We start from the raw sequence: 18314 nt of genomic DNA, 5'->3' as shown, positions 1-18314 counted from the left end.
AAAGGTGACAAAATCTATAATCGTATTAGAACGAAGATATGATAATGTAAAATGACGAAAAAACCCACGCGTCAAAAATTTTAAAAAAGCAAATAAACGGCTAAGATTGTTTCCTATACTTCCTAGCCAAAATAAACTTACTATTTGATCTCTTCCCTTATTATAACAACAAAAAGTAGTTCAATTGGATTTATTATGACAACAAAAAGTAGTTCAAAATTGGAATAGCTTTTTTTTGTCGACTCATATATCCGTATCCATATTAGTTGTCATATTCTCTTACCAATTAATCTTTCACAATGATAAAAAATCGTCGGTTCACATTGATTCCCAATTTTTGATATCTTATCTTTCCTAGCCTCAGCAACAAAAACAAGAGACTCCAAAGAAAACAAAAAAAAAATGGCTGATGTGAAAACCCAAGTAAGTTTTGGTATATTAGGCTGTGCTGAGATTGCAAGAAAAGTATGCAGAGCTATAAACCTCTCTCCCAATTCAATCCTGCATGCGATCTCCAGTCGTTCGATCGAAAAGGCAAAACAATTCGTCGTTAAAAACAGTTTGCCGGAGTCAGTGAAGGTCTATGGCAGCTACGAGGAGGTGTTGGACGATCCGTTTGTGGATGCAGTATATGTTCCACTGCCAACAAGCCTTCACCTAAAATGGGCTGTGTTGGCTGCAGAAAAGAAGAAACATGTGCTATTGGAGAAACCAACCGCTCTAAATGTAGGGGAGCTGGATCGGATACTTGATGCTTGTGAATCCAACGGTGTGCAGTTTATGGATGGAAGTATGTGGTACCACCATCCTAGGACAGCAAAGATGAAGGAGTTTGTTTCTGATACTAAGCTATTCGGTCAAGTTAAAACGGTAACATATATTTTTAGTTTACCTTTTTACCGTTTATGTTGGCTACAATATTTAGTTTTTCTTGGTGTTGTGCAACAATGTCAGCCGGTAAAGTTAGAATTTTTCTTTAGACATAATGGATTTGGAAGATCTATGAGTGTTATTAGATGGATGAGTGGAATGGAATGGAAGTGAGAGTAGGCTTTAGAGATATAATACATTACTATTAAGGTATTTCACTCTTTATCTTGAACCTTAACAATTCTAAGATCATGGCACATAGATGATAAAATGGGAACTAGGATAAACATGGATGAATTTGCGACATGACAAGAAAAACACGACATGAACTAATATAGAATTCGTGGATTTGAGTCGCGTTTGTGTTGACGTGTTGACCTGCTTATTTTAATACATTAAAAAAATTATGTTTCGTGTAATAACTTGGGTGTTTTATACTGGATACAAAATAGTATATGTTTATAGTTTAAACAATTTTATATATGTTTTCGTTGTAAAGTTGTAATTAGATATTCGATAAATTCATAGTTATTTATAGGTTGAGATGTAGGTAACAATAATGTTGGATCATATCATGAAACTTGTAAATTTGAGTCATTAGTTAATTAGTTGTTCTTAACTCATTGAGGTCAAACATTTGCCTTTAGACTGTCCGTAGTGGGCGTTAAGCCCATTCTACATCATCACCCATTTGCATCATTAAGCCATTACATCCCATTTGAGAGGGGCACCAAGGGGCTCATGCCCTCTTCTCTGTTAATGTTATCCCTTAATTAAGATCACCCGTAGTGGAAGTCAAATTAGGCATTTTTTTTGCCCCATTCACGCCCAAAAACGCCCGCGCACCGCCGCCTTGGACGTTTTTTTGCATTTTTTTGGTTGGGCGTATAGATTAAAACGCCGGATGAAAAATTGATGGACCAATAAGATATTTCCAACTCATTTATGATAATATTATATGTTTTATTTTTCTAAAAAGCTAGTAATTAAGTAACCATTGTTGGGGCATTATACCACACTACACCCATTTTAGGAAAACGCCCCATAATGTCTCATTGCTGACTGGACCGTCACATGACGAACGGTCTTCCTTTACCACTACATAAGGTCTAATTATAAGCGTTAAGGTATTGGGGTGTGGGGCCAAGTCTCACTTAAACCAATCAAACATTTTACCCCTTTTTTTATTAAAAGAAAAGACTAAAAGTTAATTTTGCTTTTAGTTATATCACTAGTTCACTACCCATCTATGAATTGTGAATGTATAGTTTAGTTAAAGCCGACGTCACATGACTTTTTGAACTTTTCATTTAAGCTAGTACAGATAGTCTTATCATTTTTTTAAATGAAGATCTACAGTTCCTCTTCATTCTTCCCGCCTCAAGAATTTTTTGAGAACAACATCAGAACAAAAGCAGATTTAGATGGCTTTGGAGCATTAGGCGATGCTGGCTGGTACTGCATCGGAGCGATTTTGTGGGCGATGAACTATAAACTGCCCACCACTGTCACTGCTTTACCTGCAACTACTCATAATTCCAATGGAGTCATCATGTCCACCACAGCTGCCCTTCACTGGGAACAAGAGGGAACAACTGCAACCTTTTACTGCTCATTCCTATCACACGAGACAATGGATGTATCGGTATTGGGATCCAAAGGATCATTTCATGTTGAAGATTTGATCATTCCTTATGAAGAGAGTTCAGCTTCTTTTAGTTTCACATCAGGTGCAGCTTTTGTTGATCTGCATATCGGGTGGAATATGAAAGAGCAAGAGGTTCAAGTACAAAACGAGCTTCCACAAGAGGCCTTGATGATTAAAGAGTTTTCAAGGTTGGTCAAAGGAATAAAGGATTTCAAGATTAGACCGGACAAAATGTGGGGTGACATTAGTCGCACAAGTCAGGTTGTTTTGGATGCTGTGAAATCATCAGTGGATAGCGGTAAGATGGTGTATATTTGATCATATTTGGCTCCCTTGCAAAATCAATGAGTGTTTATGGTTCCAAAATGACAACATGATTTTCTTCTTTTGATGTGACTAGGGCTGTAAACGAACCGAACGAACACGAACAAGGCCATGTTCGTGTTCGTTCGTTAAGAAAATTAACATGTTCGCGAACTGTTCACGAACACATACCGAACATAAGTTTATGTTCGTGTTCGTTCGTTAAGGAAATTCAATTGTTCACGAACAGTTCGTGAACACTGGTCTCGAACACAAACGAACGCAAGCAAATAACAACGTATGTAAACGAACATTTAACTTGAAATAAAAAATAAAAAACATTGTTATCCTTAAACATTGGATATAAGTAGTTAAATACAACTATCAAACGATAAATCAAAACACAAAGAAGTCTACTACACCACTAAATGATAAATCAAGGTTAACTAACCTAGACATAATTATCCCAAAATATGTCTTCGAGTGTTTAAATTTTAGCTAACTTAGAAAAAGATAGGGTTTCAAGTTTTCAATATGCTTAAATAAAAGATTTATTATTTATTATTTATTATTTTTAATATAATCAAATGAACACGAACGAACGAACGAACATGAACAAACGTAAAGGAACATATTACCGAACGTTCACGAACACAGTCGAACGAACGAAACCCGTGTTCGTGTTCGTTCACTAAGCTAACCGAACGAAATTTTTGTTCGTGTTCGTTCGTTAAGCTAATCGAACGAACATAAACGAACTTCCCGCCGAACGGTTCACGAACTGTTCGCTGAACGTTCGATTCGTTTACAGCCCTAGATGTGACCAAATAATGTCAATTCAGATATCGATCATACGTTTCTTTCAAGAAGTATTCTTGTTAAGTTACCTCGACTCCTTACTACTTATTTCTCAATGTGTTAATCTTGCGAAGTGAGTTTCACATACTCGAAATGTTTAGTTTTAAAAAAGTTTAAAAAATATATATTAATGAGTAAACTTCCGTTTTGCTCCCTATGGTTTGGTCACTTTAATGGTTTTGTCCTAATTCTTTCAAAATAACCAGTTTACTCCCTGATCTATGAAGCCCTTTATGATTTTACTCCCCGCCTCTAACTCCATCCAAATTGTTTATTAACTGAAAGGGTAGTTTGGTAACTTCAAAAAAGGTATTTTAGTACAACTAAAAATAAAAGATTGTATTATTATATAATAATAAAAATAACAAAACCATATCTATTCTCTCTCTACCCTCTCTGCAATCTCTCTCTCTACCTCTCTGCAATCTCTCTACTCTCTCCACCCTACCCAACCACCTATCTTCTCTATCTGCGGCGGAAGCTCCGGCGGTTGCACCGTCGGAGAGAAGAAAGATTGAAACCCCACTTAGAATTTGCAAAATAATCAAGGGTTTTTCTGAACCCACATTGTCTGATTTCTCTTAATTTTGGGGGTTTTGAAGAAGATGGTTTTCTGAACCCAAATTCCAAGTCATGAAACCTAAAAACCCAGATTTCTCATCAAATAATGGGTCAGATCAAGAAATTCAAAACACCCAGAACCCTAAACAACAAACCCTAGGTGCAAACAGAGGTAAAAACAGATAATAAAGAAAACCCACTTCAGGAAACACTAATCATCCATGAAATAAAGAAAACCCACTTCAAGAAACACTTGAAATTGAGAAAATCTAAAGCAGAAACTTGAGGGTTTTGCTCTAATAAAAAAGAGAGAAAGATTGGGGATGAGGGAAGTCGTCGTGGTGATGTTGGTGGCTTACGGTGATGATGTTGGTGGTGGTGAGGCGGTGGCTTATAGTAATGATATCGGGTGGTGAGGTGGTGGCTTATAGTGATGAAGTCGGGTGGGTTAGGCGCTGACTGGTGAGGTGGTGGTGAGGCGGTGGCTGATGGTGGTGATTTCAGGGGGAGGTGAAGTACTGATATCGGGTGGTGGTGAGGTGGTGGATGGTGGAGGTTGGTGGCGGCAACCGGTGTTGGTGGTGGGAGAGGATAACTCAATTTGATGCCTCCAGTATATGTATATATTGACATAATAAATTATTAATTAAACTTTTATTTTTTAATATTAAAATAAATACTTAAATGCTTATGTATAAAATTACTAAAATACCTTTAAATTACAAGTAAATTTACTGAAATACCGCCACTTTTAACTGATCATTTTAACTGTGTTAGAGCCGGGGAGCAAACTGGCGAAAAAATTAAAACATCAAGGAGGAAAATGGCTATTTTTAAAGGATTGGGGCAAAACTATTAAAACGACCAAACCACAGGGAGCAAAACAGAAGTTTACTCTATATTAATAAATCATTTATACGTAAGGGGAGCCGGACTCCCCTGTAAAAACCCATGTGATATGTGTGATAAATGAGAAACACCGTCGCAAGGGTGTTTCAAGATGGTGAAGAGGAATAGCGTGATGCATATCACGGTCGTAGAGAAGGGATAATGTGTGGATTTGACCATTGATATCGAAAAAATAAATGGGGTGTCAAATGGTGATTGGGTGTGATAGTGTGATGGGTGTTGCAAATGTGACAGTGAAAATGTGATGTAATGAAATGTCAAATGGTGATTAAGTGTGATAGTATGATAAATGGAATAAAGTGAAATCCTTAACATGTAAATTTTTTAACACTATCAAATAAGTCCACTAAATAGAAAAAAACTAAACTGTTGGTTCAAATAAGAGTAAATTGCCATTTAGTCCTTGAGTTTTGTTCAAATTTGTCATTTTAGTCTAAATAGTTTTTTTTTGCCTCTAGGTCCCTGACTTTTCCCTTTTGTTGCCATTTTGATCACATACACTAACTCCATCCAAAAACTCCATCTTTAACCAGGGGTATTTTGGGGATTTTCATTTTAAATGTTTTCAATTGCCATTTTGATCCAATTCCAAAAATTCCAAAAAATCAAAAAAATTCCAAAAAATTCTAAAAAATCCAAAAAAATCCGTTTTGGCGCGAACCGTTTCGAACCCGAACCGTTTCGAGCTAAACCGTTTCGACGCGAACCGTTTCGACCCGAACCGTTTCGACGCGAACCGTTTCGAGCCGAACCGTTTTGACGCGAACCATTTCGACCCGTACCGTTTCGACCCGAACCGTTTCGAGCTGAATCGTTTCGACGCGAACCGTGCCTCGAAACGGTACGGGTCGAAACGGTTCAGCTCGAAACGGTTCGGTTCGAAACGGTACGTGTCACACCCCCAAATTACCACATAGGGAGTGTCCCTGTTAGGCGTGTGACATCCCAATAACGAGCCACCAATTACATTGAACCAGTACAAGTTATAAATAAAATCCCCATTATTAATAAAAACATCCTCAACAAGTTTAAACGAAAATCAATAAGTTCAGCGGAAGCAAATAGTAAACGAAGTTAAACTGTTTCAAAACCCAAATATAGTTTCATGAAATCAATCGCATAAATCCTCCCAGTCGACCCATGACCACTCCATCTACTCCAGACAGCAAGTTCCCCAAATCCAAGATACCTAACGACCTGCGAGCATGCAACAAGTGTATCAGACAACGCTGGTGAGTTCATAGTTTTACAAAAACGTTGGTTACCAAGTGTTTAGTTAATCCATTGAAGTTAATTCCGAAAGTAATGTTGAAAACAATGTTGATAATATCCCATTACAAGACGGCTTCTGATTATTTTGCCCTTTCTCCAATGCTCCTATCAAAGCATTGGTCATGACTAGGTCATTAGTTCAACACCCGTCCTCCCAGATACGGGGTGAGGTTGCCAAACCTAAGTAGCGCTACTAACTAATACCATGTTACCTTCCTGGTAACCAAACAACACGGAGGGACTTTAAAGGTGATAGGAAGAGTATATTATCCAACATTCCCGTTTTTACCCAAAAGACTTGTCCCTCCCAGGAATACCCACTGACTGTCCCAACCACCGGGACGCATGCTCAAGAGATGAACTCACCTTAGGTTTGCTCGGTAAGACTAGATATTTGTTTACCGTTGGTCAATCAAATCCTATTAGGATCACCAGTGACAATCAGTTTCACAATCACGTAAATAACAAACTTATGTGCACATTGTACAAATCATAAACAATATAGTTCGTACTATCACACAAATCGTAGCAAGCATTCATATACCAACACGCATTCACATTACAAGTTAACACCAATAACATCCATCATGTAACACCTCATTTAATCTAATACCAAGACCAACCCTATTGGCCCAACTTAGTGTATGTCCAGATTGCATAACCCATAAATCCCAAGTCCATTATAGTGTATGTGTACTCTTATGTTAACATGTGCAACAGATGGAAGGTCCGGCCCGATTTCAAGTCATAATTACCAACACTGTTGTTTGAGTCCATATTTACCAAGATCTCAACCCACTTAACCAACACTTGTGGGCGGCCCACTACCAATTTGGAAGTTCCAAATAATAAATCATATGGTCAGACGATGCAATGCAAATCATTTGTATTTGTTTCCAAAACTTATCCATTTGTTTTAAAAAGACATGTGTATGTTGGCCCACTACACATGTCAATTTGACTTCAAATAATATGACTACATGAATGTGTCAGAACCATCTCCTAGGTCTTCTATATTCGGTAATCATGGCTTCAAAAACAGATTCACACCTTCACATTTATCAATTAATCCCCTATGACTACCTTTGACTATATTGACAACATTAATGAGATATGCACATGGGTTGATTGAATCAAGACTTTAAACACCACATGGGCCGCCAATTCTTGTCCCTTACAAACCAAAGATTAAAGTCAATGTGTTCAAAAGAAATAAAATACATTCCACTACACTGATTGTTGTCGGCCACTGTTTTGTTGAAATACATTATATTTAATTGAAGCTTATTACCAATTGTGTATTTTGTGGTCCAATAGAATTAGAATAGCAATCATGTTAACAATTTATCACCACCCACATCTGACCAATCAAACCACAAGTACTGGCCGGCACATTATTATTCCATTAATTATTAGATCGTTTAGTCTATTAGGGTTATCCTATAACATCACCATATAAATCATCATCACAACTACCCTATTCGATCTATGCACAGCGATTCATATATAACACACACAATACGATGATTAAACAAGAATCAGTAAGGTGCAAGAACATAATCATATTAATCACTCATGCTAGTTGCCTCGACATGCACACAGTTTAATTACGCCCGCTACGGTCCGCAAATATTCCTCTAATCATGCATAAACAATCAATCTTGCTCGTAACTGAAGGTATTCAATCAACCATCAAGATATTCATTCTAACAGTATGTATAACACAATCCTAGTTCTTATTCACTACTTAACATCATGAACATTACGCGACTAATCGGTTAAGAATTACAATCATAAACCGGAAGCTAACGTACCGATCGGATCCAAGGACACGAGTGATGCTTCGAAGATAGCAGGTTGCTTCGATTGGGGGGGGGGGTCGTCTACCGTCGCACGCAAGTATGGGGAAAAGTAGGGTTTGTGATGTGGATTATGAGATGTATGCACATTTACGTATATATATAAATGGAATCTAATAATGGGGCGGTTGTTAATAGATAACAATATCGAAGTGGGCTTCCTTGGCGTGCAAGATGTAACCGGCCCAATCTTGGCTTCTTGGCTTTGTGTAGTATGTGTGGGCACAAGGAATATGTGTGTGGCCCAACTAACTTACGGCTCATATTCAAGCATATAATTTAATTTGAGTTATCATATATGAATGGATTTAATCAAAGTTATAATAGTACAACGCGTCTAACACATTGGGGAGGGATATCGAGAGGTTGAGATCACAAAAATTAAACGTCATTAACCTTGAAAATTCGGGTTGTCACATCATCCCCAACTTGAAAGAAATTTCGTCCCGAAATTTAGCAAACAGTCACTGAGGAAGCTAGTTTTGTTAAGCGTTCTCGCGGGGTGTCACATCATCCCCTACTTGAAAGAATTTTCGTCCCGAAAATTGATCTAAAACAATGGCTTGAAGTGAGTTCCGACGAACTCGATCTATAGATACTTTACAACGCCGGGGGGGGGGGGGGGCTAATCTTGTGATCGGTGGAAATCATGGTATGGTTGTTAGCGTTTTGTTATATCAGTTGCCAATCAAAGAAACAGGAAATTAATGAGGTTCGTACAAAGAATCGAGCGAAACAGGGGTCCATTAAACATCCGAAGGATTTGGCCAGCAAATTTGTTGTCTAGAAATAATTTCCAGTAGTGGTGCATGGCGGCATGGCACAACAGGGAGGTTCGTTACATTGCGGTCGCGCGTGTGTATCATTTGTCCAAAACAGAGTTTGGTGGGTAAAGATTAGTGTTGCAAAACGACAAACGCGTGTAACTGGGACTCTGAATTAAGCCATCATGGTATATCGCTGTATCATCGGTACTCTCGGATAGAAGTGATGCTCCGCGTGTTGTAGGGTTGGGTTTCAAAACTCACAAGGGTATTGGGAAGTAGGTCAATGTCGAACACTTGACCCACGAGATCAAGTTTACAACCAAAAAGAATATGAAAAGCTTCTATCGATTTACTATCATTTAATTCTACTGTATGCTTATTTACAAGAAAGGTGGGAGTCAGTCCTAACTGACGACTGAACCCTAAAGCACATAACTCCAATCGAAACAAGAGTCAAATAAAACAGAAGCAGAAAAAGATCGTTCAAAGAAGACGTACCGGTCTCAACATTGCCTTCACTGCGAGTCTCCCCCAGCGCCAATAGTATACACTCCTCCACGTGCTCCGTTCCCACCATTGTTCCCATTGTTGCCGCTCCCAGTATTGTTGTTGTTGCCAGCATTCTGATTAAGCTGAGGGCAATCCCTCTTAAAATGACCCTCATCACCACACTGGAAGCACCCCTTTTGATTTCCCTGGTTCTGTTGAGACTGCTGCCTCTCCTGTTGCTGTGGCTGCTGCTGCGGCTGCTTTGGAAGCCAGACCCTACAATCCTTAGCCATATGACCCACCTTGTTGCACCTATGACATACCCGGGTACACGGCCCGCGATGGTGAAACATACACTTATCACACTTTGGTAACTTTCCCGCGTAAGAACCCTGATTTGAATTGTTGCTCTGATTCTGGTTCACAGAAGACGACTGGCTAAAACTACGGTGGGTGCTGTTGTCTGCCCTTTTCTGAGATTGGCTGGCACCGGTAGCTTTGTCAGTATCGTTCCATTTTCGCTTGTGATCACTAGCAGGTGTGGTAGCTGTAGCAGTCGAGGTAGTAGCAGAAACACGTGGCGGCAAGTTGCCACGTTCGACCTCTTGGTCAGTAATTTTATGTGCCAGACGGACGATACGGGGCAGATTGTCTAAGTTTGCAGCAGTAACGTACCCCTTAACAGCTGGTGCTAAGCCCTTGAGATACAACTCAATCCGCCGGGATGGGGGTCGAGACATGTTAGGGCACAAAGTTGCTAGATCATTAGACCTCCTAGTGTATGCTTCGATCTCAGAACCCTCCATTTTCAGGTTGTAGAACTCGTTCTCCAGTTTCTGAATCTCATCACGAGGACAATACTCCTCCCGCATCAACTCCTTGAAATCATCCCAGGTAGTGGCATTCGCCATCTCAATACCCAACATTTGCACTTGGGCATTCCACCAGGTTAAGGCACCATCCTCCAAGGTGCCTGTAGCATACTTCACACGGTCCCCCACGGGACAGTTGCACATAGCAAATACTGATTCAGCCTTCTCGAACCAACGTAGGAGTCCCACAGCCCCTTCAGTCCCACTGAAGGTCTGTGGCTTACAATCCATGGACATTTTGTACGTGCAAGCAGGTGGAGCAGGTGGATTGTTTTGATTCGCAGGTAGACCTAAAACGAAGGAAGTAAGACGCACAGGTAAGATTCGAGTATATGACACAAGGATAGAGAGTAATTGGCACATATCGTACCAGCCTGGTAAGCCGCTAGGGCTTCAGCTACACGAGTGTTGATCAAGTCGGTTAATTCGGCCTGGGTCATAGCAATGTGACCACGTCCACCACCTCGGCCTCCTCCACGTCCACTCATGGTTCTAAATAAGAGAAGGGAACTATCTTAAGGGTCGAAATGAGGTAAAAGTCGAGTATCACATTGAAATCTACAAACTACCAAGTTTACACACAATAGGGCAGAACCCTTCCCACGCTCGTTAAGCCTCACTGGGACTTGCATACACCTCGCGTTATTATTACGTGTGCACCCATAATAATAAGGCGATTTGCATGCATATCTCAGCGCCTCTTAACTTGCGCTAAAAGGTTCTCCACATTCAAATAGCAAGCGAAAGGTTTCACATGATCAAGAATGACAATAGTCGAAGGGTAGTGTCACACTAGCAGTTCACATAACAGGGGTTGGTAATGTAAGGGCTCATGCTGTTGTGCCAAGGGTGCGTTCACGTGTAATGTTATACATAAGTGTACACTAGATATACTATGCAATAGTAAATGAGAAACGAACCTTGCAGTCTGGAGCTGAGTGTCATGGTCGATTTCGGTACTGTTCGGTTATAGTCTGGTTTTATGAAAACGTTTTAAAACCAAGTTCACTATAACCAATGGCTCTGATACCAAACTGTCACACCCCCAAATTACCACATAGGGAGTGTTCCTGTTAGGCGTGTGACATCCCAATAACGAGCCACCAATTACATTGAACCAGTACAAGTTATAAATAAAATCCCCATTATTAATAAAAACATCCTCAACAAGTTTAAACGAAAATCAATAAGTTCAGCGGAAGCAAATAGTAAACGAAGTTAAACTGTTTCAAAACCCAAATATAGTTTCATGAAATCAATCGCATAAATCCTCCCAGTCGACCCATGACCACTCCATCTACTCCAGACAGCAAGTTCCCCAAATCCAAGATACCTAACGACCTGCGAGCATGCAACAAGTGTATCAGACAACGCTGGTGAGTTCATAGTTTTACAAAAACGTTGGTTACCAAGTGTTTAGTTAATCCATTGAAGTTAATTCCGAAAGTAATGTTGAAAACAATGTTGATAATATCCCATTACAAGACGGCTTCTGATTATTTTGCCCTTTCTCCAATGCTCCTATCAAAGCATTGGTCATGACTAGGTCATTAGTTCAACACCCGTCCTCCCAGATACGGGGTGAGGTTGCCAAACCTAAGTAGCGCTACTAACTAATACCATGTTACCTTCCTGGTAACCAAACAACACGGAGGGACTTTAAAGGTGATAGGAAGAGTATATTATCCAACATTCCCGTTTTTACCCAAAAGACTTGTCCCTCCCAGGAATACCCACTGACTGTCCCAACCACCGGGACGCATGCTCAAGAGATGAACTCACCTTAGGTTTGCTCGGTAAGACTAGATATTTGTTTACCGTTGGTCAATCAAATCCTATTAGGATCACCAGTGACAATCAGTTTCACAATCACGTAAATAACAAACTTATGTGCACATTGTACAAATCATAAACAATATAGTTCGTACTATCACACAAATCGTAGCAAGCATTCATATACCAACACGCATTCACATTACAAGTTAACACCAATAACATCCATCATGTAACACCTCATTTAATCTAATACCAAGACCAACCCTATTGGCCCAACTTAGTGTATGTCCAGATTGCATAACCCATAAATCCCAAGTCCATTATAGTGTATGTGTACTCTTATGTTAACATGTGCAACAGATGGAAGGTCCGGCCCGATTTCAAGTCATAATTACCAACACTGTTGTTTGAGTCCATATTTACCAAGATCTCAACCCACTTAACCAACACTTGTGGGCGGCCCACTACCAATTTGGAAGTTCCAAATAATAAATCATATGGTCAGACGATGCAATGCAAATCATTTGTATTTGTTTCCAAAACTTATCCATTTGTTTTAAAAAGACATGTGTATGTTGGCCCACTACACATGTCAATTTGACTTCAAATAATATGACTACATGAATGTGTCAGAACCATCTCCTAGGTCTTCTATATTCGGTAATCATGGCTTCAAAAACAGATTCACACCTTCACATTTATCAATTAATCCCCTATGACTACCTTTGACTATATTGACAACATTAATGAGATATGCACATGGGTTGATTGAATCAAGACTTTAAACACCACATGGGCTGCCAATTCTTGTCCCTTACAAACCAAAGATTAAAGTCAATGTGTTCAAAAGAAATAAAATACATTCCACTACACTGATTGTTGTCGGCCACTGTTTTGTTGAAATACATTATATTTAATTGAAGCTTATTACCAATTGTGTATTTTGTGGTCCAATAGAATTAGAATAGCAATCATGTTAACAATTTATCACCACCCACATCTGACCAATCAAACCACAAGTACTGGCCGGCACATTATTATTCCATTAATTATTAGATCGTTTAGTCTATTAGGGTTATCCTATAACATCACCATATAAATCATCATCACAACTACCCTATTCGATCTATGCACAGCGATTCATATATAACACACACAATACGATGATTAAACAAGAATCAGTAAGGTGCAAGAACATAATCATATTAATCACTCATGCTAGTTGCCTCGACATGCACACAGTTTAATTACGCCCGCTACGGTCCGCAAATATTACTCTAATCATGCATAAACAATCAATCTTGCTCGTAACTGAAGGTATTCAATCAACCATCAAGATATTCATTCTAACAGTATGTATAACACAATCCTAGTTCTTATTCACTACTTAACATCATGAACATTACGCGACTAATCGGTTAAGAATTACAATCATAAACCGGAAGCTAACGTACCGATCGGATCCAAGGACACGAGTGATGCTTCGAAGATAGCAGGTTGCTTCGATTGGGGGGGGGGGTCGTCTACCGTCGCACGCAAGTATGGGGAAAAGTAGGGTTTGTGATGTGGATTATGAGATGTATGCACATTTACGTATATATATAAATGGAATCTAATAATGGGGCGGTTGTTAATAGATAACAATATCGAAGTGGGCTTCCTTGGCGTGCAAGATGTAACCGGCCCAATCTTGGCTTCTTGGCTTTGTGTAGTATGTGTGGGCACAAGGAATATGTGTGTGGCCCAACTAACTTACGGCTCATATTCAAGCATATAATTTAATTTGAGTTATCATATATGAATGGATTTAATCAAAGTTATAATAGTACAACGCGTCTAACACATTGGGGAGGGATATCGAGAGGTTGAGATCACAAAAATTAAACGTCATTAACCTTGAAAATTCGGGTTGAAAATTCGGGTTGTCACAGTACGGGTCGAAACGGTTCGCGTCGAAACGGTACGGGTCGAAACGGTTCGCGTCGAAACGGTTCAGCTAGAAACGGTTCGGTTCGAAACGGTTCAGCTCGAAATGGTTCGGCTCGAAACGGTTCAGTTCGAAAAGGTTCAGCTCGAAACGGTTCGCGTCGAAACGGTTCAGCTCGAAACGGTACGGGTCGAAACGGTTCGCGTCGAAACGGCTCAGCTCGAAACGGTTCGGGTCGAAACGGTACAGGTCGAAACGGTTCGCGTCGAAACGGTTCAGCTCGAAACGGTTCAACTCGAAACGGTTCGGGTTCGAAACGGTTCGCGCCGAAACGGATTTTTTGTATTTTTTTAGAATTTTTTAGAATTTTTATGATTTTTTAGAATTTTTATTATTTTTAGAATTTTTTGGAATTCTTTTGATTTTTTGGAATTTGATCAAAATGGCAATTGAAAACATTTAAAATGAAAATCCCTAAAATACCCCTGGTTAAAGATGGAGTTTTTGGATGGAGTTAGTGTATGTGATCAAAATGGCAACAAAAGGGAAAACTAAGGGACCCAAAGGCAAAAAAAAAAAACTATTTGAACTTAAATGACAAATTTAGACAAAAGTCAAAGACTAAAATGACAATTTACTCTTCAAATAACCTTTATGTAATATACCTAAAGGAAGCCCTGTTGACAACCAAAAGAAGCCTAATCATAATTATGTGTTATGTCTAACTACTCAATGCACAAGATACAAGATTTCAATTTTAAAACCAAGATAATTGTATTATTTTGGTAATTATATTATATAACTTGATTTTTTTCACTATTTTAAAACCAAGGTAATTATATTATTTTGATAATTTGATAATTATATTATATAACTTGGCTGTTCTCAATATTTATGCCAACCAGAGTCTCTTCACGTAACAACCTCCATTTTTTCCTTTTTCGTTATAACTTGGTTGTTCTCAATATTTATGCTAACCAGAGTCTTTCCACTTGGCAACCTTTATTTTTTCTAAAGCAAGAAAAAGTATTTTGTATTCTACATCTAAATCATTAAGTTCACTTATATATATGTTTAGTTCGTTTACTTCAATATTTTTTTCTTATTATTTGTTTATTTTTGTTTATATACATGTCTAGTCTCTCTAATATAACTTTGTTAATATACATGTTTAATCCATCTGTTTTTATTCCTTTTACTATTTCGGCTTTTAGTGTTTTTTTATTGCTTACATGACTAACCAACCCGACTCCCGACACAACACATGGGGTAAAATTACTAGTTTAGATTTTAAATCTGAACTATAAGCTATTGGATCACGAATATTCGATTCATACTGATATATTAACCAATAACGCTCTTAACTCTTATATCTCTTGCTAAGGGCAATCTAACGTTATAGCTTTCCACTGGATTCATTTTAAATTTCCACTGGACTGTACATTTTTAAATTTGTTCTACTGGATTTCACTTTTTAGGAACGTACCTTTTCTCATGTCGTTTCTAAATATGAGTGTGAGTGAAATTAAGTGTAAATCTAAGACGATAAGATAGTAGGATTGCTCTTATCAACAAAAGTGAAAATTAGGAGGCCACTAGACATAATGTTGGTATGAATTATAATCAGTCATGAGTCGTATTTTAGATTATTAAAATCTAATTTGCATATTATTTGTATATCCATCAACTACTACTCTAGGACTAAATGTGTAAGTAACTATAAACATATTAATGGAAATATAAATGGGTCGTATGTGTAACTAAAATAAAAAGACCGAAATATGTCAAAAATATATATTTGGCATGTGTTTTACAGCAATGGTAGTTATCTACATACTATGAAAACAAGTGTCGAATCTCGCATTCCATGGATCCTTTTAAGGTTCTCGTCGAACATGGAAAAACAAAAATTTACAAGTAGTTGTTAAAAAATTGTTGTTTATTTATTAGGCCACTCGGGGCGGTCACGTTATACCCCTTCATCACGCGTTGAAAAGCAACGGAACACAGCCGCCGCTTGTTCCATCACGCGTTATATATGTAACGCGTTACACCCACCACGCGTTGAACTTTTGATTTTCGACCGTTGAAAATGACCGTTGGTAATATTTTTTGACCGTTGTTTGATGAATTTGATTGTTTTTTTTATATAAATCCAACATATTTCAATACAAAACCTCAAAAAACTCTCAACTATTCTCACACTCAATACAAAAAATTAAAACACTCTCCAACTCAATCTAAATAATTTTACAAGAAATATGGAAGGTTCAAGCAAGAGAGGTGGCGGATCGAAAAAAAGAGGTTCGGGTACGAAGAAAAATCCCGTAAGGCCCAAGGTTCGAGCGAATCTTGGTGAGCCGGCGCGCTTTAGGTTGCAAGACGAACACGACCAATTTCAATCGCAAACGTATCAAACCCAACCCCACACACTCGACCCACTACTAGAAGACAACACCCTCATTCATCATTTTGCAAAAGCGTGGCGTGAACCACGTGAACCACAACAAAGTCTTGACGAGGACGAGGAAGAGGAAGAGGAAGAAGAAGCGGAGGAAGAGGAAGAAGAACAAAATGATGACGTTCAAGAAATCGTTCCAATCGGCCGACAACCTTGGACGAGCGAGGAGGAGGTGTCCTTGACGAAGGCGTATTTGCACATCTCGGAGAGTAGGAAACATGGGAACGAGCAACGAAAGGATGCGTTTTGGAGACGGGTCATTAATCATTTTAGGCAACTTCCCGGTGCAAGGATACGAAACATGGACCAAATGACGTCGAAGTGTACGGATTTGAACGGGAAAATTGGCAAGTTCAACGCTTGTTTCATTCAAAAGGTATGTTTTTTATTAAAGTTTAAAAAAAACAGTTTTATAAAAAAAAACAGTTTTATTATAAAAAACAGTTAAAAAAAAACAGTTTTTATAAAAAAACAGTTTAAAAAAAACAGTTTTAATTAAAAAACTAGTTTTTATAAAAAAAAAAACAGTTTTAATAAAAAAAACAGTTTTATAAAAAACAGTTTAAAAAAACAGTTTTTATAAAAAAAACAGTTTTAAAAAAAACAGTTTTATAAAAACAGTTTTATAAAAACAGTTTTAAAAAAAACATAACATTTTATATTTTTTGTAGAACCGAAACCCACAAAGTGGAGCGAGCGAGGCGACGATCATGCAACAAGCCACCGCAGAGTATTGCCGAGTGTACAAAAAGAGAACTTTTCCACACGTGGGGGCATGGGAAGTTGCGAGACATCACCCGAAGTGGGTCCCCGTTGAGTTGGTTGACATGCATGGTCCTACGGCTCCAAAAAAACGAGGCGGTTCGAAAAGATCAAAGACATCCGAGTCGGGGAACTACACGACTTCCGCGTCGGATAACTTGCCACAAATGAACTTAAACGACGACCCTCTTGACGAACCCGATCAACCCCTTGACGAGCCCGTTGAGGAAGATACACCCACAAGGCCACGACGCAGACGAGGTGGTGAATCGTCAAGCAGAGGGAAGGAGGCGGTGGCGGAGTCGATCTTTAGAATCGAAGAGGAGAAAATGACCCAATTCAAGAAGGCCGAACAAAGAAAAGAAACAATGATGTCCCTAAAAGTTGAACGGGAGCAGGCATATAGGAACACTTGAAAACGATTGAAAGACAAAATGATTTAAAAATCTTGTGTGAAAACCACGCCCATCTCGACGAACCGTTCAAGTCAATTGTCATTCAACAAAAGCGCGCGATTTGCGCAAAGTGGGGTTGGGAGATGCCACCCGTTTAGTTGTTTTTTTTATTTGGTTATGTAATTTATTTTTAAAGTTTAATGAAATTTATAATTTAGTGTTTTATTTTTAATTTCTAATTTTAAAATGAAAATTAAAAAAAATTGGGAGTGATAGAATTCCATCACTAGTGATTCCACTCCTCCTACATTTCTATCACTAGTGATAGAAAATTGGTTGATGACATGGCATGATTTGATTGGAGAGTGAGAGTGATAGAATCCATCACTAGTGAACCACCTCTAGTCCCCTTATAAAGTGGTTTATAGAGAAAGTGTTTGGTATGTACTTGGTGAATGAAGTAGTTGCCTTTTTATGGTTGTAGTGTAGGTTGTTGTTGTAGATGTTGGTGTACTAAGAGTTGGTACGGGTGTTGTAGTTGTGGGTGTGATGGTTGAGTGTAGAGTGGTTGTGTTTTGGTTTTTG

At 38.6% G+C, this 18314-nt stretch overlaps 1 protein-coding gene across 1 annotated transcript; it reads left to right on the top strand.

Moving 5' to 3' along the window:
- Positions 1-315: 315 nt before the first annotated feature.
- On the top strand, positions 316-4925 carry LOC110939851 (uncharacterized oxidoreductase At4g09670). The gene is made up of 2 exons (XM_022181425.2): positions 316-870; positions 2222-4925. Exons 1-2 carry the CDS (start codon positions 403-405, stop codon positions 2834-2836), a joined length of 1083 nt encoding a protein of 360 aa, XP_022037117.1. The 5' UTR covers positions 316-402; the 3' UTR covers positions 2837-4925.
- Positions 4926-18314: the final 13389 nt, after the last annotated feature.

The sequence above is a fragment of the Helianthus annuus genome, chromosome 14 (assembly GCF_002127325.2).
Source record: "Helianthus annuus cultivar XRQ/B chromosome 14, HanXRQr2.0-SUNRISE, whole genome shotgun sequence".
Classification (NCBI taxonomy): domain Eukaryota; kingdom Viridiplantae; phylum Streptophyta; class Magnoliopsida; order Asterales; family Asteraceae; genus Helianthus; species Helianthus annuus.
The sequence above is the reverse complement of the archived record's forward strand: the minus strand, read 5'-3'. Positions and strand labels throughout refer to the sequence as shown.